At 41.9% G+C, this 26,367-nt stretch overlaps 1 protein-coding gene across 1 annotated transcript in view; it reads left to right on the top strand.

Moving 5' to 3' along the window:
* Window positions 1-1,548: 1,548 nt before the first annotated feature.
* GSG1L (GSG1-like) overlaps window positions 1,549-26,367 on the top strand; it is a 52,907-nt gene continuing 28,088 nt past the window's right edge. The window contains exons 1-2 of the mRNA XM_010022303.1: window positions 1,549-1,849; window positions 18,235-18,282. Of these exons, the coding sequence (XP_010020605.1) occupies window positions 1,549-1,849; window positions 18,235-18,282 (349 nt within the window). The remainder of the gene's footprint in view (window positions 1,850-18,234; window positions 18,283-26,367) is intronic.

Raw genomic sequence — 26,367 nt, 5'->3', positions numbered from 1 at the left:
AAGGAACTGGAGAAACTACCATACCACCACAGTTCCTGTCTGCAGGCAGTAAGGCATAGGATGAGCTTTGTATATTGAGTCAGTGTGCTGACTTAACAGAATCCAGGGCGTGAGATGAGAGCATTGGCCCATCTATTAGTATGCGGCTGTGTGGCTGCATGGTTACTCCCAGGGCTTGCTGGAAAACCGCTACTGGACTGCTCTGAGGGGCCACAAGCATCCCCATAGCTCTTGCAGAGAGTCCAAACAATGCTGGAAGGAAATATCACAGTCCAAAGCCCAGGAGGCAAGTGCAGCTTCTTCACCACAGAAAATTGCACTCAGGTACTAAGGACACAGAACTACTGTGTGACAGATGTGGCCAACCTCAGTGCTGGACACAAGGTCTGAGAGATTGTACCACCACCTACATCAGGTGCCATGGTCTCCTTACAGCATTCAGTATTTACCAGAAAACTCTGGGCAATGTGGAAAAGGGTCATAAGCTCCATGAGACAACCAACTGACTAGACAGAACAGTACACTTCTCTAGAAATGGGACATTATGCAGTGCTCCCTACTCTTACAGCACTGCTATCTGGCAAGTAAAGGCCAGGGTTTGCTGTAACTAGTTCTCTAGCCAGGACCTACAAAATATCCTACAGACCCACTTCAAACAGAACATCTGTGAGCACTGTGTCTGGAAATGAAAGCCTGACAAAGGGGCTCCACTTGGTATTTTGAAAGACACGGGTTTTACTCATTATGCACTTTCAAATCTAAATTCCTCTGAGGCTTTGCTGACTGCCATAGTAAGCCCCTGAAGACAGAGATTTACACAGGTATGCTGACAGCAGAATCAAACCCCTGATTTACTACTCCCTAGCTCAGAGCAGAAACACTGAAGTACCACTCCATCCCTCCTCCTCCTGGACAAAGCTCTACTCTCTGGTACATGAAAAATGTATTTTGCGGCTCCAGATAACGATTCATTTTGGGACTAAGATGTGACGCCTCCCCCAGTCCAACTGAGCCGCCGGCGCGCTGCAGTGGTCCCCGAGGTCTGCCGAGGAGGGTGGTAGCAGGCAGCAGCTGTCCCTGACGCCCGCCTCCCGCCGAGTTTCTCTTGCTTCATCCTACAAGAGCAGAGGACAGCGAGTCCCAGAGCCTGCAGGTGTCTCCCAGCGGAGGCAGCTGCGGAGCCCCTTGGGATCATGTGTGGTACCAGAGCAGATGTTCACTTGCTCTTGGTGCTCTTTGTGAGACAGACCCTCTCTGATCCTGTCAGCGCGCTGAAGCACACCGACTACAAGAGGACGGCCGCACTCCCGCGCCTGCAGCTGCTCCTTTAACGTACAAAGGCAGGATTTCAAGTGAAGAGAAGAATGGGAGTCTGGCTGCAGCCTTTCTTTCACTGCTACAACAACAGATTGGAAGAATCTGAGAGTTTTGATGCCTGGACAACTGGATTCTGAATCGTGAGAGGCTTTGACCCCCCCCCGTCCCCAAATAAAACAAGCCCCTTTGACTTCTTCTCTCAGCAGGAGGGGGAGGGAGGGCGGATTTACCATGAAGACAAATCGAAGATGCAGAGCCCTGCTAGCAGTGAGTCTGAATCTGATGGCTCTCCTCTTCTCTACAACAGCTTTTATCACGACCCACTGGTGTGAGGGCACACAGAGGGTCCCCAAGCCGAGCTGTGGGAAAGAGAAGAAGACAAACTGCCTCAACTACAGCGGGAATGAGACTGCAAATGAGACAAACCAGAATGTTGTTCATTACAGCTGGGAGACGGGAGATGACCGCTTCCTTTTCAGGTATTTCCACACTGGGATCTGGTACTCCTGTGAGGAAAATATCAATGCTGCTGGTAAGTATAAACCAACTTCCTTCCAGCTTGTGTTGCTTTGTGTTTGGCTCAGTGTGATAAACACACAGGCAAGCTGTTCTGTGCTGTATCTTAAAGCAGATTCGCCCTGCAGAGAGAGGCAGGATTTTAACAGTTCTTTGTTGAAAAGCAACCTGTTTCCAGAGAGAGCAAAGACTTGCTTGTTTACCTGCTAGCTGATGCAGGATCTGTGCTCTGAAGCCAGCTGAACCTCTGATAAGCAGTATGTGCTACCCCCATGGGCACTGCAGCCAGACTGGTCAGTGCTTCCCTTCTGGGAGCTGCTCCATGGAGCACACAAAGAACAGTGGCTGGTAGTTGTTAAGGAGATTCTGACATCTAATTGTAATTGCCCCTGAAATAACCTAGGACAGTGTCTGAATGACAGGGAAAGCACGAAAGTCACAGTTTTTACCATGCTGTAGCCTGGACTGCCTCTTTTCTGGTATCCCTTAAGCAAATGACCACCCACAATCCCTTCCTGGTAGCTGGATTGCATGTTTATTGAAGGAGAGTGGCGAAATGGCAGTTAAAGGGCACAACTGGGCACAAGAAAGCTCATTTCTGTTCCCCACTTAGCCATTTACTTGCTGAGAACCACTCAAAAGACGTCTCTTCAGCTGTTCAGAGCATTCATTTCCTCTGCTGTACCCTGGCACTTACCAGGAATAAAACACTGGAGGGTGGATAGAAGGTAGCAGCCATGGGACTGATTTAAGTCTCAACAGATGCAAACTGACAATCCTACTCCCAGAGCTGTCTGGTAGAGCTAACATCCAAACTCTGCTTTTGGAAGAGCTTTTTTGCTAGATTATGTGACTGGAAAATAAAGTTTACAAATGTGTAAGATGATGATGGCTTGTGCCATTGCCCAAGGAGCAGACTGGGGAGTTGATCCTTCATGACTGTTGGGAGAGAGAAACAGTTAATCATCCTACATGTTGTATCTCTGAGGGCACAACCTCCCTGATAATGAGAACTTTATGAGACCCTGGTAAAACTTCTCTGTAAGGATGTACTATAAACTGGGGCAAACCTGGGGAGAAGGTCACAGTCCATTTCATCTCAAGGTGCTGTGTATACTCGTTGGTATTTTTCTAGATGGTGCTTCAAAAATTAGTTGGTCATTAAAACTCTTTTTAATGTATGGAAAGGAAAGTTGATGAACTTCGGCCTTGGGATTGTTAATAAACAGTTCCATGCTGAAATGAGGGCACAAAAGTAATCCTCTTGGTGTTAGAAAAAAAATATAGAAAACAACGATGATGTCTCACTGATTTGGAAATAAACATAGGCCACAGCATCCTGAGTGAGCAGCTTAACACTCTCTGACTTTTTGAGCATCTTAGTTGGTATTGGGACAATCGAGCATGCCCAAATTTCTGTCAGATATTGAAAGCTTTCCAAGCCAAGATTTATGTGTGAGATAAGTTGTAACTGTGTGACTCTAGCCCACTCAGAAAACTGAGTTATATGTGGGAGAAGAGAAAAACAGTGATCTATTCTATACTAGGTAAACAAAGCTGTGCTGTAGTGGGTGATTTCAGGAGATAGCTGGAAGACAGCTTTAGAAAGTTATGGTGAAAGCAGGAGCGAAGGCGTTGTTTCTCCCTCCCCACTCCGCCACAGCAGCCACATGTGTGTTTCCTCTTATTTGAAACACTAACTTGGTGAAAAGTACTCTAGAGTTAGCAGACCAGAAGTGACCAGCCTTTGGAAAGAATCCAGACAGGTACAGGGATATATTGGCTTAAACAGAGAGCTGCCTCATTCAGGATTTACCACAGTTATTTTCTGGTAAGGAACAGTATAATGGGCACAGATGTAAATTTGTCCCTAGGACTGTCAGCATAAAATAACCATGAAAGGTCTTAATTCAGACTTATGGGTTTGTAATACCAGACTGTCAGTTCATTGTCATAGCCTTTTGCAGCATGACTGGTGATCATTTTACCTGACTTCCAGGGTAAGGAGGCACCAGGCAGCCTCAACTAACAGCACTGTGATCATGCTTATACACACACCCTGATGTTCAATATATCTGTGAGTAATCCATCCCATGGGCTCATCACGTTGTCCACAGCACACTTAGTGATCACAGTCCTGTAGGTGTCACAAGTCATACCGTCACCATGTTTTTAATAAACAGCCTAGGATGCCATGAGAACATCCAGAAAATACCACTAAGCACACAGATACTCATGTATTAAATTAATCATAATCCCTAGCTTGAATGCACTCCATACTTTCAATGTCATCTTTCTCAAAGCTTTACCAATAGCATATTGAAAGTGACTGCAACAAAAGCCTTCCTCCAGGCAAGGTCCTTTCCGTAGCCACTCCATAGCCTCACACCTCTGTCAGCAGAAATTGCTGCCATAGCCTATGGTCAGCACCATTCCTACAGCTCCTGACCTATCCATGATTCCTCACTGCCAATGTCTGAAGTTAAGCATCATGAATCCCACCAGGAACACATGAAAGCCAGTAACACTCTGTAACTGCAATGCTGTCAAAACCTTCCAGAGACTCATAACTTTCCCAGCCGTGAGCCACATTCTTCATCTAGCCATCAAGCTTTTGACTTCTCTCTCCCTATAGTCACATTTCTGTCAAAACTTTCTGCTCCCTGCACTGGTGTAGCTGTAGTACAGCAGATCTTATAGTGCAGACACAACAGGACCAGTTCCCAGAGGGTTGATACTACAAGGGCCAGCATTGCAGGGCTTCCAGTTGGTTGGAGGGGCTGGGACTCATTTAGGCTGCAATCAAATAAATTTTTGAGTGTCATCTCCTCCCACTCTTTATCTGAAATGTCCATTTAGATTCCAGACATTGAGGTGCAAAAAGCATGCCATCCACTCTCTGTGCAGAGACTAGCAAAGTGGGACTTCATCTTGAGGCAGGTTTCTAGTTTTCACTGACATCTTTAACAGAGATTGAATGCTGTGATTAGTTCTGAAATAATTTGTGAATCTAGAGTTTATCCAGCATGTCTAGGACAGCTAAAGAATCCCAAAAGCATTTAGCACCTGAGAAATAGAATTGTGAATCCCCTTTGGGAATAAGAGGGACTGGAACGTATACATTTAATTGGTGGGTATGTCCTGTAATTATTTAGCACAATTTCTGACTCAAAAGTATGCTGAAATCCAGTCTATTAAACAGAGGATGAAGGCTCTCCTTTTCAGAGTGGGTTCATGCTTTGGATCCCCCACAGGTGGAGGCACCTTCTGTACGAGCAATGCACCTAATGTCTGGAGGCGTATGAAGCTAGAGCATACCCTAAGAGATTTGTAGACTGTGCTGGTTGTGAGTCCTGTTCTGCAGTCACATGCTGCACAGAGCACTTGATGCCTCCTCCTGGATCATGAATTCCTTGGCTATGGCCAAGCGTCTCTGAGCCAAGCTCTCTATCATTTAATTTCTTCTTTGGTATGACTTTGAGTACAAATCTTGTTCCACACCTGCAGCCTCTCACTGTGCTTGTGTCAGTACTGGACACCCCACAAGACACCAGACAAGAGATGTGCCACAAGAGTGGCAGTGGTAAACTAGCTGGTAGACTCTGTGACTCAAGAACATACATGTCATGAAAAAATAAATGCATGAAGTAAGTAACGTGGCATACCTTCTCCTAACAGGTAGAGGAGTTTCAGAGCTGGGGAACAGCAACATGTTAGCTGAGTTTGCTCAATAGTGTGTTTGCTTTGATTCTAATAGAAAAAAAACATGAACTCAGATCTTGGTTTAGTTACTAATGAACAGACAGTCTCAGCAATAACATCCACATTCAGAGGGAAAAGCAACTGCCTAGGTGCCTCTTAAGAGTACTATTGCATTATATAAAAAACTAGCCTTTCCATGTTACTCACCAGGCTCCATAGAAGCCAGGGAGACCAGGAATGGGTATGCATAGGCTTGTTTTGTATTCTTGGAGTAATATTTTGAGGGCAAGGGGTCTGTTTGTATCCTCTGTATCACATATTCCTTAGCACTATTCAAGAAGTAAATGGTAGAGTAGAATTTAGGTGGTATGTAAGGATGCATCAAAATGTGCCATAAATATGGACATTAAAAGCACATTTGAGAAGGAGCCAGAGAACAAGAGAGGTGTATCTTGCAGAAATGAATAAATCTGGAACACATAAAGACAAGAACTAGCCCTACATTGTCGCAGATCCAGGCCGGTACTGCATCACCCTTCTTCCCCGCCACCGTGGGATAATAAGCATATGTGATTCACCATAGGCTTCTGTCCAGAGAGAGGGACCAGGGTGAAGCACCTTGTGAGTATATAATTAAAAGCAAAAGGAATTGGGAATTCTTGCTGGATTATGAGAAATACAATATAATTGGCATGACTGAAACCTGGCGGGTTTATTCGCATGACTGGAATGCAAAAATTGCTAGTTATAAATTGTGTAAGAAGGAAAAAGTGGTAAAAGGAATTGAGTAGGTAGAGCTCTATATTAAAGAAAAAATTTCCAGCGATAGAGGAACTGAACCCAGGGGGCCTGGATAATCTCCATCTGAGGATGTTGAAATAATTGGCACATGAAAATACAGGGTTAGTAGCAAGAATCTGCACATGCTTGTATTCAAAGAAGACTGGGAAAAATCATACAGGCGACTTGAAGCAGCAACCTTAGGACAGTTTTCAGGGACAGCACAACAAATGGGTTTTATCAAAGGTAGAGTTTTATTAAACGTAAATCTTTTAACAGGATGAATCACTTCTTAGACAAGGGTAATGCACTAGACCCAGTCTCTATGGATTTACAGAAAAGCATTTGATGGAATGTCCCACTGAAAATTCTTTACAGAAAAACTACAGAGAGTGGAGGGAATGTTAACAATGTGGTGATAGATGTAGGCATGCTTCACACCGGGGAATGCTGAAGAGCCTGAGCCTCTTCAGGCAGGCAGGAAGGCACAATGTACAGAGAACTATGATACTGGTGGTATCAACTGGGAATGACAGAAATCAGACAAGAAACATCATTGACTGCTTGCATGACTTAAGAACAGTAAGGCATAACAGACAAAAAGAAATTCTCCTTCCTACAGAGCTCCCTGCCAGGGAATGGTGTGAAGGCCAAAACTGGGGATTGCATGGACCCAGGAAGCAAACGTCCTTTTGTGTTATTAACACCATGATTTGAGAGTAACCTCGGGCCAGGAAGTCCCTACACTACTGATGCAGTACTGTTATTACAAGGGGAGTATATGAACAGAATCACCCTATATGCATCCCTTTGTTCTTCCCTAAATATCTGTCACTGGAGGATGATACAAAGATAGTGAAGTAGGTAGACATTTTGCTTGAATCTGTGGTGCGGATTTTCCTTTGCTTGATTTATTATGATAGGAAAAAATAGAGAGACTGTCAATTGACTAAAGAATAATCTTAGAAGGAGGCTGTGGCAAATAATGTAAAAAGGGAAATAGTCACAGCGGAGATCAGATATTTCTAGTTGTCCTCTGTATTGAGTTTGGGACTGGTTCTGTTATTGCTGAGATTAGCAATCTAGGAAAAAGAACTGGGGATAGAATTCATGTCACCTAAAAAGGCAAGATGAATCCTACAGGAAACCTGTGGACATTATCAAGTGCCTAAACTGATCAACATTATCATTGCAGTCAGTAGTGAGTATTTCCTGGGGAGATTAAATTCCTCCTCAAACAGCATGAACTGAGCACTGGAAGTATGTATTTTCCTCATTGGCCAAAAAGGACTCTGTCTAAGCAGTTGCCATTTCTAACGCAGAAGTCTTAATTTGAAGAGAATAATCCTACTTTAAATGCACTCCGTGCATATGCTGTGGCACGAAGTCTGGGAATATTTGCATTACAGAGGAGAGCTTTTTTCTGCATAACTCAGAATGTGAACTGGTCTGATTGATAGAGTTGCAAGAATAGTATTAAAATTTAAAAAAGGTTAATTGCACCAAACAGTAAGGCATAAAATTCTGTGAGGTCACAGGCAGTTATCAAATGCAGGCAAAAGATCGGAAATAAGTTGTGGGCCAGTATTTGTCTCTGGGGTGACTGTGAGCTAAGTGCTGTGATACAAAGGAATGGTATTATTCTAGGGAAGAGTCAGCACCACTTTGCAAGGCAGAGGTAACACCAGTGCATTTTGTTAAAGTCATCATACAGAGTTATGGTAAGAAAAAGAGGGAGGTGAAATAGATGCAGAGTAGGATTTCCAAGGTTGTTAAGGAAAAGAGAATCTTTCTTGAGAAAAGAAAAACTGGTCCTCTTTAGTATAACGTATCAAATATCTAGATGTGATGGTACTTTATATATATATATGGAGATATATATATGGATAAAAATAGAGAAAATAATATGACTTAAATAACTTGTCATTGAGAAAAAAAATGAAAATCCAAGGAAGGGTTCCCAGAAAGTGCATCACTGGACTTCACCTCCACAGAGGGCAGTGTGGGCAAAGGAAATCCATGGGCTAAAGTGGGTACTTCTTAAAGTCACAGAAAGAAGTGTAGAAGGGAAAAAGAGCGTTTCAGGCATGGGGAAGCTTGGAGTGTGTCCTGCATAGCTGATTTGTTGGTATCTTTAGGAGGTCTGAAAGGAGCCATCTTGGTTTGACTGCCTTGCTACTAGTCACCAGTGAGAGCCAAGAAAAAAACAGTTGCTGACTTAATGCATATCACGTTTTCTGAAGGGGTTTATGCCTTCTCCAAAGCATCAGAAATTGGCTACAGGTGGAGACAGTATATGAGGAGGTTGCTTTGCTGCCGTTGACATTATTACAGCTTCTCAGTATCTAATTGATACGTCTGCTCATGCACCGAACATTAAACTGAGGGATCAGAAAAGAAATCTCCTTCAGGCTATATAACCGGGATAGTAACAAGTTTTTGCCTTCCTTTACAACACGGGGAAAGGTCCATTTCAGAAAAGCACTTTTCTGAAATGAACTCCTTCTAACAAAGCCCCGTGGTTTTTTTTGCAACAGGAAAAATAGGCCTGGCCATAGGAATTTAAGCTGTAGGAGTCTTCAGATCTGTTCATGTTCCTCATAATATTCCTGCTCTTTTCCTGTGGTACATGATAGCTGTGGTTACGGTGGTGGTGGTTGCTTTATTATATACATTCATTTTTTTATAGGATGTTGGGGATATTTTGTGGCTGCAGTACTCTGGGAGTTTTGGATTTTAGGTCCTCTTGATTCTGCTAGACAGACTAGCTCTATGAACATCTATCATACATAAAATGTGGACATAAAGTCCCTGTAGGCTGAGACTCATAAGACAGGAAAGTAAGGTACTAGGCAATGAACGACCCCTTATATGAGAAGTTACTCACCACCTCATGAGCCAAAACTGTTCCTTTCTCTTTGGAAGTGTCTGTCCTCAACCAGTAGCCTTAGAGGAGCCATCTGAGGGCTTCTTGTAGTTTCTTGTAAATTGAATAAACTTCGAAGTGCTAGAAGACTAACACCAAAGACTAAGACCCCATATTTCAAAGAGATGTTTACCCCATTTAGGGCTACAGAAATAAATGCAAGATGGAATATCAAGCATCATGGTATCCCTATGGTTTTTAAATTACATCAGACACAATCCTGATTTTAAAACTTTCTTTATATGGATTAACAGAACTGGCTTAATGACAGATCTCAAAATGAGGACTTACCAGAGAATACAGTTGCTTATAGCAGGATCCTCTGTTAATCATCAGTTGGTGCAATGTTACTCAGTATTCTTGTCGGTAAACAAAATGGCAATATAAATTTTTGCTGATCTAATTTACAAATGACTACAGAAGACAGTAAATAATAAGAAGCAGATGCTGCTATTATGGAATGACATGGTTTGTAGAAGAGTCACAGGCAAACAAAATTCAATGTAAGGTGTTCCACCTTGAATTTGGCTGCATTTGGTGGGGAAAATGACACAAACCATGTTTATGGTTAGGGAAATTAACTGAGAAGCAGAGCCATTCCACCATTTCTAGAGTCACTAGATCTGGAGAGACCAAAAACCACATCATAATATCATTCAGACTAATTTCACTGTGCATCATCTGGCCAGACAAAAAACACTAAATGAGAATTTATCGCAGAGTTATTAGGTAGAAGCTTGGAATTAAGGTTCACAAGAAAAATGCAAGCACAACTCTTTTCACTTAATTTTAAAAACTGGATATTATATTTAACCTTTTAGCCTGTGGCTGAAAGGTTAAAGTTATCTGTTTCCATACTCCCAGTCAGGTGTGCCTGCCTGGAAAAACAGGAGCCCTCAACCCAAAAAGCATCTTTGGGTAGGGAAGGTGGGAGAAGTTTCTGGACTTCACTTCGAAACGGGCAACCTAAATTGCCATGGCTAAGAGGAACAGGCTGCGGATAGATGGGAAACCAGGGAAGAAATACTGTTATGGTATTAACTGAGGAGAAGAAATACAAGTTGATGTAGTATAGGCTCTGACATTCAAGGTTGCCTATCCTCCAGCAATCCCTTTGCCTTTTACCTACAGTCACTTGCACATGTTTCAAGCTGCAAACTGAGGACCTGTGTTCATAGCAATGTGCCATGCTATCAGAGGAATGCTCTCTCCTGAATCTCTTTTCCTCCATTTTGGCACACTTCGCCTTTTGATGTTTTCATTGTCTGCAGTAATCCAGTGAAAAGGAGTTTTCTTCTTCACTGTCAGTGACTTTCATCTCTTCCTGCCCTGCTCATGTATCTCTGGAGCTAGGGCACAGATCCAGTGCAAGTACTCTGGTTGGGCATTATCTGGAGAGAAGCACTTGGCATGGTTAAAAGAGAATCCACATCGGTCCACAGCTAATAAGTGGAAGGAATCGGAGCTACTGAACCACATTTTGTCTTCAACTAGGACTTCAGGGTCATTGGCTATTTAATCCTTTGATCTTTGCTAATCACCAGCCTAAATGCACCTGCTAATGCAGTCACCTGGGAAAATGTAGAAGACATGACATACTTCATACAACAATGTACATACAATAAGTACTTCATACAAATACATCATCAGCTATATCTTCTGTTAAGAGCATCCTTTCTAGTCTTTCTCAGTTTTCTTGGGAGGCCTTATAGTCCCACAGATACTGGACTGCTGATAATAAGTTTATTTTGGCACGTTTACATTAAGCAGAGAGTAAGCACATTGTGGCAGATGGTCACCTGTGGGATGAACAGGTGAAAACTCTCCTCTTCCCATTCTGTGACTTGAAATGCTTAAAGCACCTTGGAACTCTGTTGATTTAATGCTTTCTAGATTATAAAGTCAGGTCTAATTTGACACTAGAATCATTGAAAGCCTCCCTCAGCATCACTGTTTCCTTGATTCTCCCAATCATTTAGAAATCTGAACTATTTTCCAGCTCTCCAAATGGTAGATGTGTGTACACATCCATCAGGTCTTACCAAGATAATCAGATGAGTCTTATGACTTGGATGTGTTTCAATTAGACATGATTTGAGAGCAGCCTGTGGAGATGTTTGCTTTCAGATACTGTGCAAGATTTTTCACAACAGGAAGAGTTTAGTACAGAAAATGCAGTTGCCATGGCACTTACTCCCAGTTAGCACAAATGTGCTGGGCATTGCCTGCTCTGCCCACACCTTCTGCCCCCTGCACAGCTCTCTACTGCTCCAAAGAACCAAAGGGGAAACTCCACAGTAGATTACACCTCTCAACAGAACTATTACCATTTCTTTGTGAATATGTGAATTGAGGAAATTTTCATTTCATACCTGAAATGAAAAAGTGGAAATCTTTCAACTTTTCCCCTTTAAAGGGTAGAAAGTTTTAAGACTGGAGTTTGCTGAAAGAGAACAGTAGTGTGGCATTCAGATTTAAAAACAACCCCAAAAGGGAAAAAGATTGTGAATTATCTCAGCAGAGGCTGAGAAATTGAACAAATTCTCAGGTTATTTGGAAGTAAGAGAAATGTTGATGGGCAGTAGCTATGAATGACAGCTATCAGAGTGTGAAAAAACCCAATTGTTTTCATAGTTCAAGACATATTTTAGTGTAATTCTGTATGAAATTTATTTTCCAGAAGAAAATATCACTCCAGCAAAATCAACACAGTCAACTGGAAAATGTTGATTTTGCAATCGAGTACTCAATTTTTCATTAGAAAAAATTCAATTAAATGCTCTGTCTGGGATCAGTTTAATCAAAAGTGTAATATTTCACTTATTAATTAACCTGATACAGCTCAGTTTGAGTGACCTCATTAACCTATATTTTCCCTGATGTAGTACTTTATTTCACTGAAGTTGTGTTGGAGTCCTCAGCCTTGTCTAGGCTGGGATCCCTTGGGGGTATATCTTTTTTTAGACAAATACAATGATTTTGTCCTCCGTAGATGATGTGGGATCACATCAGAATTACATGACTCCAGATATAACTGGAGAGATAAAGATTTGTTAGGGCCTGTTGGGAAAAAAAGAGGACCTTGTCTTTTGTAGGCTGGGAGCCAGAGTGTTACTAAAAGGGAATGCTGTTTAAATGAAATGTAATCATTTAAATTTTCATCAGAACTGTACTTTTGAACTCGTAAAATTTTATTCAGAGTAAGTGAATACAGACAGCTTTTTCTTTTTACTGCAAGATGAAAAGCAGTTATAACAGAGATCTTTCTTTCAGTCAGAACTACCGGATTTCTTTTAAGTCAAATTATTTAACTGGAATGTTTTGAACCCGTGTAGTTGGAAGACATACAAACTAGGATTTTTCAGAGCTGTTTTTATTTTGCTGTCCTGGTTATTAATGAGGCGTTTATCACTCGTTCAGAGAGGAAAGAACTCAGGAATGTAGGACCAATATGTGTAATCCAGGACATCAACTTCTGTCCTTACTATTGCAACAGCCATATTATAAATTTAGATTCTTGTCTTAAAGCCTATGCCTTTTTTTTTTTCTTCCTGTTTTTTCTGTCCTTTTCCCCATTTCCAGTCTAAACTACCAGTTTACCAAGGTATACTCTGGACAAGCCAAGTCCAGCCACTGCTGTACAGTGAGGGGTCCTGAAGTCAAGAGCAAACCAACCGTATAGTTTAGACAACTGGTGGAAGAAACAGTAGAGTACATGTGAGTCTCACAAAGGCAGAGTCATTCCAGTGTGCACACTGAGCTTGGAAGTATTCCTGTGCGCTGTAGTTTAGACGTAATCTATGTGCACCTAGACCTGTCTTTCCAGCTGCCCTATGTAGCTCTCTAATTGCTCCCTAGTGTCTTCCATAGACCCACAGAATATCAGCCTGCATCCATTTTGGAAGCTGCCGCTAGGCACATCTGATCTGTTGCAATGTAGTTTCAATGCCCACAACAAGGTGTGCAGAGCTTAATGGGCAAAGTGGTCCAAAACCCTGGGGCCAGTATACCATGCAGACTTTGTGGCTTTATGGGATCCATTTGTCTCAACTTTCTGGCAGGATTGAATTTGGAGGATTTGGAAAAACCACTTCTCTTTCTTAGCCTTTGCTTTCAAATTATTGTTTGGGCTAGGGAGGTACAGATGCCTCTGAACTCTGCCTGAGAAAAGTAAAAGGAACAAGCATTTGCTTCCAGCAGAGTCCCAGCTGTACAAAGTGTGTCTGACACTATGAAGTAGGACCCTTCAGTGGAGAAGGTAAGAAAGCAACCACACTACCTCCACATGCTAGGGAAAGGGAGGTGTCTGGGTCTACCTATCTGAGGTGACAGGACACATGGGTAACCCCTCCAACATGTGCGACTGCTCATTAGCGGTGTTCTGCAGTGCCTCCTTCCCATCCCTTGAAGCAGCCTTACTCTTACCAGCTCATTTACTTTCTCCAGAATTCAGCTCTGTCAGATTAGTGCCTGCTTTTCACACGGCATCCTACTTTTTCCTGAAATGATTTGATTCTGCAGACATGAGACAATTTTCATGACAAGTATGTGCCAAAGACTTGGAAGGGCTTGAAGCTCAGGACTTCCCACCATGCTGTGAGCAGCAGATAGAGAAGAAAGAGTATTGGCCTCATGCTGGAAGCAAGACAGAGAGATCATCTCATTATGCTGCCACAACTTTCTCTCTGTATCCCTGGCACTGACACAGTGATAAAATCCACATCTTCACTGTTTCCTAAGAATACACAGAACTCAAAGCCAAGCTTTCTTCAGTAGAAACTACTAGGGAGCTCAAAAGCATTTGACCTGCATTGCTGCAGGAGCTTCCATAGCTGCAGAGCCATGAAATGGGAAAATTCTCAATGAGCCTGTCTGAGGAAATGCTGTGTGTGCTCCTGGGAAACTGAGCCCAGGGGACTTTAAGACCCAGGGAATTTCTCCTCTTTTGATGATTTGCTGTTGGTGTCCCTCCCAGTTCAGGCTAGGCACATATTCAAGATGCAGATGAATGCACGTGCACGTGCATGTGCACACACACGCATGCGTGACACTGTGACCACACAGACCAACCCAGAGAGAGCTGTGCAAAACAGCACAGAAACACAACATCACTCCCATCAGCAAGCTCATTCCTCTTCCTCCTCTCTGGCTGAGCAGGTCTGCAGATCACTACTGATACATGCACACCCTTTCTCTCTGTAGATGCACAAGCACATCACACTAATGATACCTCAGATATTACCATGGGCTCTAAATCTATCATCCATACCGAGACCTCAAGACTCTTACCCAGCTCAGACCTTGGGTCTTTCCAGATCTCTCCTCCCACTCTCTGGCTAGTTCGGTTTGAAGTTCCCTAGCAAATAACACATAAACATACACATATCCAGGATTAGATTAATTAATTCAGATTAGAGAAAAACACAAACAAATTTTGGGCTGTTACTGGTACCCAGTCCTAGAAGTCCATATGACCCATGCCCCCTTCTCTGGTAGCCCAGCAGAGACACAACTGAGCCTGTGCCGAGCCAGCCTGGTTATAAAGGAATGCATTTGCAAGGGCTTGCATAGACGTTTCTACCTCACCCTTGGGAAGCCATAGAAGAAGCTCTTATTGGTGCTTAGGTGGTTGGTCAGTCCTTTCTCCTCAGCCTCCAGCAGCTCTCTGATGCTGCTGAGCTCCAGCGAGCTTCATATGCACTGTACATGGCCATTGTTCCTTCATGGAAGTGGAGAGCGTTCAAGCCAGGGCGGTCCTTTCTGTGTCAGTTATGTGCAGAAGAGATCATTCCTTGGCTTTCTCCTCTGTCAGAATTGCTGCCACAAATGGGCGGCAGGACTATCAGGTGGATGAAACCTAAACACTGTTCTTGTTGCATCTCTAAACAGCCTTTTCTGTATTCTCTAAAGACTCCCCAGGAGCATGGTTATGAGGAGAAGATGCATCTGGAAAAGGGCAGCACAGCAGGATAAACTCTTGCCAAGTCTAAAATTAAACTTAAGAGGGCTTAAGAGATCAGTTATACAAGATACCCAAAAATAACTTAGAATAAATCCTAAGAGGAACAGTGAAAGCACTACTGACATCTTCAGTTCTCAGTGAGATGCATGTCTGCATGTTGAAGTATGAATGTGGTGTATAAATACCACCAGTGGTTACCACTGAAATGGAGGAGAGGTTTCCAATGATCCAGCAACAGGAATAATGATGGGAAGTGTTCTTCACCAGGAGCTACTTGTGCAGTTCCTACCACAACTTTTTGCAGTAGTCCAGACACAATCCAGACATCAGCCGCTGGAAGTGATGTGACCCCCTTCCGGGCTTCTGTGTCTCCAGCCTACAGCCATTCTTTGTGCTATGGCACCAAAAACCCTTTTTCTGGACACTGCAGCATTTTCAGTCCATATTATCTAAATTGGAGGCCTCAGCCACAGCCAGCTGTTCTGGGAGAAATGGTGTTCTGGGCAAGGTGATTTGAGGAAGGATGAGGATGCACATTCCTCCAAATAGCATGTAATCACACTCTCTACATCTGTCCTGCAGACAAGGCACCTGCAGCCAAACACCGTGGTACCATCAGTTTCCTCAGTACCCACGTGTGTTAGAGAGGCTTTGTACCTTGACATGTATCTGAAAAGCACCACGTATCTCCAGCTCTTGGATGAGCTGTGCAGTTTCTGTAGTATCAAACACCATTCCCCTTCGGCTGTCTTGGGATAACATGGTATTTGTTAAAGGTTTTAAATAATATGGCTTCAGATTCACTGCAACCACAGGTGAGAGATGACTCAATGCTACCCAGTTAGTCTAAAGTCAGGTTAAAATAAGACTGTGATAAAAGTAGTAACTTCCATCTGAAAAAAACCCCAAACCAAACCATAAAACCAAACCCCAAACACAGATCCATATGGCTAGAATGAAAAATTGTGCTTAATCTCCTTGATATCAGGTCCAAATTTAAAGGTGACTTGCACTGTAGTCACTTGATTTTAAGTCAATGCATTCCTGACACACCTCATACCGTAAAACTTAGAGTCTCTGGATGAGAACGATTCATGCTTAGAACACAGAGTCTTTTATAGTCCAACTATTTCTCTGAATTTCTTGGTCAGGGACCTCAAGTACACTACACATGCAAAGACATTGAGGGGGTTGGTCTTGTTCTTGTACCTACAAATAAAGAAAGGATAACTACTTATATGACAGAACAGCTAGAGAAGTTGGAGTCACTCAATAATGGGCATCATCATCCTTGAAGTATTTCAATATTTGGCTGGGAAAAGTCACAGCTGACCTGATCAGGTGTTAGCAATAGTCCTGCTCTGAACAGGAGGCTGAACAGGAGACCTGCAGGGTCCTGTCAACACAATGCTGCTGTGATGCTGTGATTTCTGTCATCCATCAGATATCTTTCAGTCTGTCTGCCCCAAAACTTAATAACTTACTCACCTAACACTCCTTTTTCTCAGATATAGACTGGCCTACCTACCGTTTTGGAAACAGAGATGGTGCTTTGATAAGTGGTGTCACTTCCTTTTCCCTTGACTGTCCTCTTGGCAGTGCCTGAATGCAGAGAGTAGAAATCCTACCCCCTGCCATGGAGATATTGAAATGTTCATTTCAATGTCAAGTGAACCTTTTCTTTTATAGGAACTCATACATGCACAAACAGACTACAGACTATGTACACAACACTTTTCAGCATATTTAGCATGGGATTAAAACTGCAAAAAGTAAACAAAAAGCGGTAGTAATAACATTATAATAATAGATTGTTATTTCAGCACAGCTATCATTTGAATGGTTATGTTTATCTCAATCCTGGCAACAAAGATACCAGAAAGATTAACATTTTATATTGGTTTGTACATATAATTAATTACAACCAAGAAGAAATTACACACTGATTCCAACATCACTACAGCATTTCACTGTTTATTCTTTTTTAATAGCTCACATTTCCTAAATCAGCCTTTTGACTGTGCAATTAAAATTGAGCAAAGCTACTAAAAAATCCTAGTGCTGTATCTTTGCACCAATTAGTCTTGAAGGGCAAAACGGATTCTTCTCCATTACCTCTGTCAGGCATGCTGGGCTCTGATTCCTCAGGGCAGGCAGGCTATTGGTCATCTTGGAACATATCATGTTGAAGGAAACACACTTGGTGGATGGATGCACCTAAAGCAGAGGACTTACTTTATAATCTCTGACTGCCTGAAGAAGTAAAAAGAAAGGTCAAAACATCCACCCTTAAGATACATTTCCTGCTCAGAAGCAATAGGCTTTTCAAGAATGCCTGCAAAAACGGAAGTGGGGACCTAAACAGTGAGAATTTAATTTACAGTGATAAATGGATGCAGCAGCCACAAAGGAGAGGGAGTGGCTCAGGGCTGCGATGGTCATAGCGAGGCATTTGCCTGCCTTTTTAACACTTTTTTTTAATGCTATGCAATTGCTTATCTTGCTTTGTGCTCCAGGTTTGTCTGTCTTAGTCACATATGTCATATCTATCTGTGGAGATGTCTGTACCCATGGCAATGCTTCCTGGCACTGGGAGGCTGGGTCACACCCTGGTGGTGCACAGGCATGGTCCTGACAATGCGAAGGAGGAGGGCAAAGTGTTGGTGAAAGAGGCCAGTGCCCTCCCAGCGCAAACCCCTGCAGTGCTTTGCACAATATCAGTCCATTTGGAGAGAACACTGCTCCCAGCCTTGGGAAGGGGCATCACTGACCCCGCAGGGACCAGCCATCAGAAACCACTTTTTTCTTCACTAACTGTATTTCATACTCCCGATGAAGGGACTGTCATCCTCAGGGAGAGTCCAGCCTTGTGAGCATTGCGATTTTGGTCCAGGCTGGAGGCACAGGTAAATTTCTGCTCTCTCTGTGGTCCTGTAGAGACTCAGGTGGCAGAAACACCAGTCAAAAAGAGGAGGCAGAGCAAAACCAATCCACTTCTATGATGTCCTAAAATAATCCTTTTCTTTTAAAGGTGAAAAATGTCGAAGTTTTATTGACCTTGCCCCGGCTTCTGAAAAAGGTAAGACAAAACAGTCAAGACTTTTTCCCATTTTACAAATTGCATCAGTATTGCTTCTTTTGCTTGAGTGCCAGGGGAAACGTTACATCCTAAGCACACAAGGACACACCTGTCATCCAGATTACACACAGCCAGGTGAAACAAATGCCACGGGTTTAACACTGCTGTTTACTCAGTTTATGCAGATCTGTCATTTCTCTAATGCATTTTCTCTTCATTCAGCTGATATTTTTTAAGAAAATAAAGATCTATATTGTAATACAGACATTTCCCTTCTTTGTCTAGTGAGGAAGGACATGTGACATGGTCTCCCCAGGCCATCAAGACATTTATGGTCAGAAAACTGCAGTCACAGTACCAAATGTCTTTTTGTGAGAAGGAATCACCGTAGATACTTGTTTGTTTGATTTACCCTTAAATATATATATATATAAATGCACAGAGGCAGCTGCAAAGATCTTCTTTGCCCTGCTATGGGAGTTGTAAATTCCCAATAGCAGTTTAACCTGTATTTCAAAGTAGTATTTATCAGGAAAAAAATTGAGCAGCTGAGCCCGTCCTGTTCCTGCCCCAGACAGAGCACTCTGCTCACAGCTGGAGAGGTGCACAAGCCTTGAAGTGTACTTCACACTAACAATGGGTTTCTGGAGAATCCAGAGGACAGACAGAAATTCATATTTCTACAAAGAAGCGATGTATTTTGTTAAATCACTTGAGAAAATCACCAAACCTTTTGGGCATATGGTACCTTCATGAGGTCTGACAGAGAGGCAGTAAATGGTGTACAGAACAATTGTACTTTGTCTGTCAGCTGGACAAATTGAAAGAGAAGGGCAATTACCATTAATAAAGCAGTGGGGTAATTCAGTGCAAGAAATAGTAACAGAGACAGTCTCTGTGAAATTCACTGTAAGTAAACCTAAATAAATTATGCACATAAGGGAAGAACAACCCTGGGATTACTGTCACTAATGGGCTCTGCGTTAAATCTTACACACACAAATGTGACCTTGGGGCATAACTGTTCTTTTGAAACCAGTAGCTCAATACTTGGCAGTGGTCAGAAAACAAACTACCTGTTAGAAAGCATTAGCAAAGGACGTGAGAACAGAGCGGAGAGTATCCTGTTTCATGAGGACTGTATACATCTGAAACTTTGCCTCTATATAAAATATAGTGTGGTATTTTGTCGTTTTTAGTCCAGCTCACAGAACGGAAGCAAAAATAATCAGAGTTCTGGAAGGTTCTGTACAAGGGCGAGACTAAGACTCCTCAGCCCGAAAGAGAGACATGAGAAGAGATATGATGGCCATTGATAAAGATGTAAGAGGAACTGAAAAGGCAACCTGGGGTATGGTAGTTCTCTGCCTTTCCCGGTACTAGGCCTAGTGAGCATTGCATGACACTTTCAGGAGACAGACCCAAAACAAGCACCACGTGTCTGTTATAATGACAATGGGATGTTTTTGTGCTTTATCCATTTTCTGTGAAAGTTCATTATGGTGCATAATGCTTGGTGTCATCACCCACACACTTTCCAAAACAGCATCTAGTGCTTCACTTTAAGTATTTTTTTTGGTTGTGTGAAATGCTGTCAGCAACTTTTTTAGAGTTGCTGTATGGCATCAGTATATATTTCTAGACTCTTCTATTTTTCCATTTTAAGGAAGGAAAGCTTTTTTGGTGTACTGGCATAAAGAAAATTATATCTATTTCTGAAGTCTTTCCATGGAGTTGTAAGGCATTTTGACAGGAAGAGAGGAGAATGCTCTGTCAGAGATGGAAAGTGCTGACCATCTGACTCTTAAAACCAGGATAAATTCCACAACTGTAGATCAAGTTGGGCACTGCAGCATAGTTAACCTGAATTTCTCACCACCAGTCTTGTACTGTCCAGAGATCCTTCCACCGCATCTGAAGAGAAAATTGTGTATCAGTGATGCCTGACTTATATACACTGTAAAATTCTTCAACTTTTTGTCTTAATCTGCTCTTTTCCAGTTAGAAGGAACTGCCCACTCCTTTAATTTCCTGTTCCCCTCACTCAGCATTGACTTCATGGTCAGAGGTTTGTCAAAGACTCAGTTACACACAGTGACAGTGTTGGAACAGATTCTTGATTCTTCTTCCAAGTAAATGAGAGATGATAAAATGCAGTGAATACCAAAATTTGAATTCAGTTATACAAACATATTTGTGGTTTCCACAGTCCATTGTGCAATTGGGAATTTTTGGACTGCACTCATCTTCACAATGAGACTTCAGCTTATTCAGTTTCTGTATACATTCTTGGCACCATTTACCACTAAAAAGTGGTTGTTCATGGTTTTGATTACCTTAAATGTCTGTGATTGATTACCTAACATGCTCTGTTACTGCAACTGAGCACTCAGGCTCTCCAAGGTTTTCTTCTAAGTTGGTTTTCCCTGATCTAAAGACAACCTCTGTCTGATCAACTTCTAAGCTGTGGAAGCCTATGCCTACTTCTCAGCATATCATCTTCTGCTTTTAAGACATGCTAAAATGAAGCCTAAGAACAAACTTAGTAGTAGCCAGTTGTACAGCCAGTCTCTTCCACACCAATAAAAACCAATAAACATCAAGTTTATATTAAATGCCTTCATAATATTTAAAACCTTCTTAGCATAGAAAAGCTAATCACCAAAACTCAAAGTAAAATAAGACAATCTATGGTGAGGCCTTACTACATCCTTGCCACAAATTTTGCATGAAAAATAGATGAAAAAGTTTCTTACTATAAAAATAAATGAAAAGGTATCTTACTGTAGAAATGTAATACGTTATGCTTGAGCTAACTATCTTTAATGCATTTGTGCTGATCTCTGGTGTAGCTGGATACTACATCTCTGATCAATTATTATCCACTTTGCACCAATGACATCTACTAAGAGAAGACAGCAAAATTTGGGGGAAAAAGACCCACAGTGTGGTATAAATAAGCATTTCCAACCCACACTAGGAGAGCTCTTCCCTGCATTTAAGGCAGCTGCCAGCAATCTGTCAGAACCTTGTAAACCTAACATCGAATTTATTAGCTATTGGTGGTTGTTAGTGCCAAATTTGCTTAACAAAATCAGCTTGGTGATGATACATAACAACTAACAAAACCCCACATTTCTGTGTCCAGAAATATTTCTTCTGACAGTTGCCATTCACTGTCCATAAAGGATGATGGGGCAATAGCTGGTTACATTGGGTATCATCAGGAATTTTAATGGGCTGTCACAGAGCAGATGTTGTTGGGTCCCACAAACTGTGCTATTTTCTAGTTTTCATTACAGATATGAGTGGTAAGATAGCAAGTGTTTCCAAAATGAGTTGGAAGGAAACTGTCACAGTAGGCTGAACCTGATGTTTCAGTTCTGAATTGCTCATGGGATCTTCTCCACAAAACTTAATCAAAGTTTTGTTCCTGTTGAGTATTTCGATCACAGAATCATAGAATGGTTTGTATCAGAAGGGACCTTAAGGATCATCCAGTTCCACCCCCATGCCATGGGAAGGGACATCTTCCACAAGGCCAGGTTGCTCAAAGCCCCATCCAACCTGGCCTTGAACACTGCCAGAGATGGGGCATCCACGGCTTCTCTGGGCAACCTGAGCCAGTGCCTCACCACATCGTCCAAAGAAGAAAAGGACAACCTACTTAGTGAGGGACACTTACATGTTATGCTGAAAAGTACACTCAGTTTTCAGCTACTCAGTCTATTTTTGAATGCAGCTTGTGGCCTCTCCTCTCCCTTTGGGCTTGCTGTAAACCTTGCTAAAATCATCTCTCTGACAAGCTCCTGTTGTAGCACCCAACCAGAACGCTGAGGCTGGGACACACTCCACTACTCTCCTCCCCTCACCACACCTTTTGGGTGCGCCTTCTAGGTCCCCTTTCCCATTGCTTCAAATCTGTACCCAAGAGAACTTCTGAGAGGCCACGGAGGATACATTCAAAAGGAAGAAACCAAGGCTAAATATGATGTCTGGAAATTGTGGCAGCACAATAAAAGGCAAAAGATAGCAATATGTCCCATCAAATGATCTGATAAATGACTTCACAGACTAGCGTAACACCACAGCTATACACATATACAGGTCTGTTCCTCCCCCTGCCTAGGACTGTGTGGGGATTCATACGCCCTTCTATAAATGCATAAATGTCAGCTGCCAACCACAGTGACACAGAGACAGGAGTCACTATCTGCCAAAATCCTGTGTAAGTGAAGGCTGGGATATATCCAGTGGAAAACAGTTGGAAGCAGCATTTGCACTGGAAGAACTTCACTGGGGAAGAGTGAGGGTTTGTAGGAAATGTGGTGCCCTAAAGAGTTTTTGGATGGTGTTGACAGGGGCTGTGACTCAAGCACAAACTGAAGTAATATGTCCTATTGGGAAGTTACCTCAGGAACAGGATCAAAGATCAGTGTTGGCTCAAAATTTAGAGATGGCCACACCAACACAGGATAGGATTCACAGGACAAACTCCTTACAGATTTGGTACAATATGATCTAAACTATTCCAATGCTCTGTAGGACCTCACTTGTCCCAGCTGTGATATCTATGGAATACCCCTCATGAATGGCAAAGCAGCAGGTCATCATTAACTGCCTATCTTGCAGTTTTTTTAAATTTACACACATAAAATAAACAAGACTTTTTAGAGACCACGGAGGTTGAGGCAAGACAAAACCTTGCAGAAGGAAAATGCTCATTGCTAGTGAGCATATAACAGTCCAAAATGTTACAGGGGACTTTTTAAATTGGAAACTGTACTGGCAGAGGTAGGACATACCTTCTGCATGTCCTCTACACAGGTCATGATGATGCATCCTGCAGAGATGAAGCAATAAAAATTCTGTATTGTCTAAAAAGCAGCTGGCAAAACTAAGGCAGCACATTGCAAACAGCAAATAAATAAAGTCTCACCTAAACACAGCACAGAAAAGAAAAAGCTGAGCCAAATATATGCATGCTCCTAAGCCAGCACTACAACAGCAGTTAATGAGAAGAGAAACTAGATGCCTGATTTTAATAGATACTGACATAATAGGTGTAACAGAAATTTGATGCCTGATTTTAATAGATACTGACATAATAGGTGTAACAGAAATTCGATGGGAGAAAGATAATTAGTAGGACAATAACATCTTGGTACTGATGACACTGAAAGACAAAGCAGATGTCATGTACTAAAGCTGAATGAGAATAACAGGGTAATGTCATTAATGAGCAACACAATCTCTGTGGATGGATTTCATGCCCAGATAAAAAATACAGAATTATATTAGTGATCACCCATTGGGACGGCTTCCAGTAGCAGGGTTAAACAGAGAAGGTATAAGGACAGAAAACAAAACAGTAGGAGCAGAATTCAAAACCTCATGCTGAGACTGAGAACATGTCATGCTCAGTATGACAGAGAGCATAAAATCTGGACAAACTTTACCAGCTTGGAGAAATTAGTTGGGAAACTTGCAACTCTTATTCCTGAGTGGCATGGTGAACTTGGTTCAAAATGTTAGCAAGAGATACCCTGTATCTGTGGCTAACAGAGAGAGACATTCAGCATCCTTGCAGAAGCAATAGAAGTTTTAAAAACCCACAAAACTTATGAAGAAGGGAATGCAAGAAAAACAAGAGCTGATTAAAAGAAACTAAAAGGTTCATATAAAAGAACAAGTGGAGCTTGAAAACTGTGAAGATACTAGATATACTACAGGCATCTTAACTATCCACAAATCTTTCTCAGTCACTGAGTGACTGAGAGAAAATGGGAGATAATTTTCAGTGTTGATAAATGCAAAGTGGTGAACACGAAGAGTAATCCTACCTTTACATATATAGTGATGGGTTCTGAATTAGCTTTTTCCCCTCAGGATAGAGTTCTTGGAGCAATGACAGACACTTCTGTGAAAACATTAATTCACTGCTCTGTAGAGATTAAGAAAAGACGAAAAGAAATATTAGGATCATTGTAGGAAACAAAGAACAAAACAAAAAAGTCACCATGCCACCACATACATTCCTAATGTACCCACCTGCAGCACCCTGTGTGCACCTCTCATCCCTCCCCTGCCAGCCCCAGCTCAGAAAAGTTATGATAAAATTTGAAGAGATAGAGAGAAGAGTTTGACAGTTGTTGTCAAAGACTGGGGATACTTTTTTGCATGAGAAGCACTACACAAAACAGATTTCAGGCTGGAAAAGAGAAAAATGAAACTTGTAACAGCCAAGGTAAAAAAACAAACCTTTTTTGTGAGCTGGGTAGCTGTTCATGAGAGGAAAATAGGAGGATAATTTTTCTAAAAGGACCAGAGACCTGCGTCAGTGAAAAGAAATGTAACTGGGTCTTCCACAAGAATTATACACCTTCCAAGACAGTGCAGTAGTCCAAGTCTATGGTCTTCTTGAATATTTCGTATTCTGCTTGCATTTTCCTTGATAGGTGTGTACATACCCACACAGACAAGTACCTGGGCACTTGTATTAGGAGAGTTACGGTTAAGTATACAGGAAAAAAATGTGTTAGTAACATTTTATCTGTGTTTTCTTACACATCTGTTAAGAACCATTAAAGTTATTTTTAAAAGCTAATTAGATATACAAAGATGAAACCATGCTCAATAGCAGAATTTAAGCTAAATTCCTAAAAGGAAGCAACGGTCTTGCTTCTCATACTGGTGATGCCGAAGACATGGAGAACATTGGTTCTGTGGGCAATGCCAGCCACAAGGTCTGAACATAACTCATTTCTAAGCCCATTGTTGAGGGTGGAAGTACAGGACCACAGCCCTACACTGTAGGTCTTCAAAGGGAAGCGTTTAACCCAAATATATTCATTAAGGCATATGGGATAGTCTTGATTTAGTCTTTTCCACTATATTACTCTACTCGCTGTATTACTACTACACCAGGAAAAAGACAATATAGGCACAAAGATATTCCACAGTCTGCTCAGTATCCTACACAGGATTAAATTCAGAACCAAGCTCAGTGTCAGAACCATAAAAAGTCATAGAAAACATCATCATGTAGAAAAGAATCGTTTTTATGATTCACAGCTCCACCTCATCTTTCAAAATAAATAAACTAATGAAGAACTAAAGCTAAACAAAACCAAAAAAGCTGGCATTTCTCCTCTCACCTGAGCGGTTTCAGGTATTTATCATATGGTCCTTCATGTTTTGCAAACTGCAGTCTCTTTATCTATCTGACTGTCTTATTTGTTTTATGGTAACAACAGGTAGTTTCAGGTATCTCTGATATAGCTTTTAGGATCATGAAGCTTTCTTTGCTTTGGTGAAATGTCTCTCATAGCTCTGTAGTCTACTTCTCCCAGGTTTTTTACACTGCAGCACAAGAGGAGCAGGCAGATGGTCTGATATTATGAGACTGCATTAACCAACAGACGGGCTGACTGCTCAGAGCTGAGTCCCTACGCCAGCCACAACAGCATGCTCAATGTTTATGCCTTTCACCATTTCTTATTGATCACTCCAATATTTCTGGCTTTAATTCCCAGTGTTGGAGCAGCAGAGCAGCAAAAGATTGAAATCATCAGAAGAAAAAGTGTGAGAATTTCATGGCTCTTTCGAACTTACTTCAATGCTTTTCCCCAAAAAAAGAAGCACATTTCTCAGTGTGGACCCATTTATTTACTGTTTTACTCTCTTCTCACTTGCACTGACCTTGAAGAGAAGAGATTAAAGTAAGATTCAGGTGTCGGTTCCAACATAGGGGGTAAGTATGGAAGAGCAAAGCAATGACAACCAGAGTTAAGAAACATAGGGACAGCAATACAGACCAGGAGGAACAGAGCAGACAGGTCCAAAATTGCAGAGGAAATGCCCTTCTACTTAGGTAAACATAACATCTTAAAAATTATTAGTGCAAAACCAGACACCCATTAGGTCTACAAAACCAGCACCTACTACATGTTTTGCAGCTGCCAAGTGTGCTCTCAGCATCACGCTGCTGGCTCTGGAATTGAGCATTAAAGAAATAACAGAATTTTCCCTGATGTGGCAGACCATTGTATGGGTGCCAAAGGCTACGGATGGTCAGCATCTTTC

This window comes from Nestor notabilis, unplaced genomic scaffold (genome assembly GCF_000696875.1).
Source record: "Nestor notabilis isolate BGI_N333 unplaced genomic scaffold, ASM69687v1 scaffold12959, whole genome shotgun sequence".
In the NCBI taxonomy this organism is placed as follows: Eukaryota; Metazoa; Chordata; class Aves; order Psittaciformes; family Psittacidae; genus Nestor; species Nestor notabilis.
Note: the sequence above shows the minus strand (reverse complement) of the source record. Positions and strands in the feature narration are given on the sequence as shown.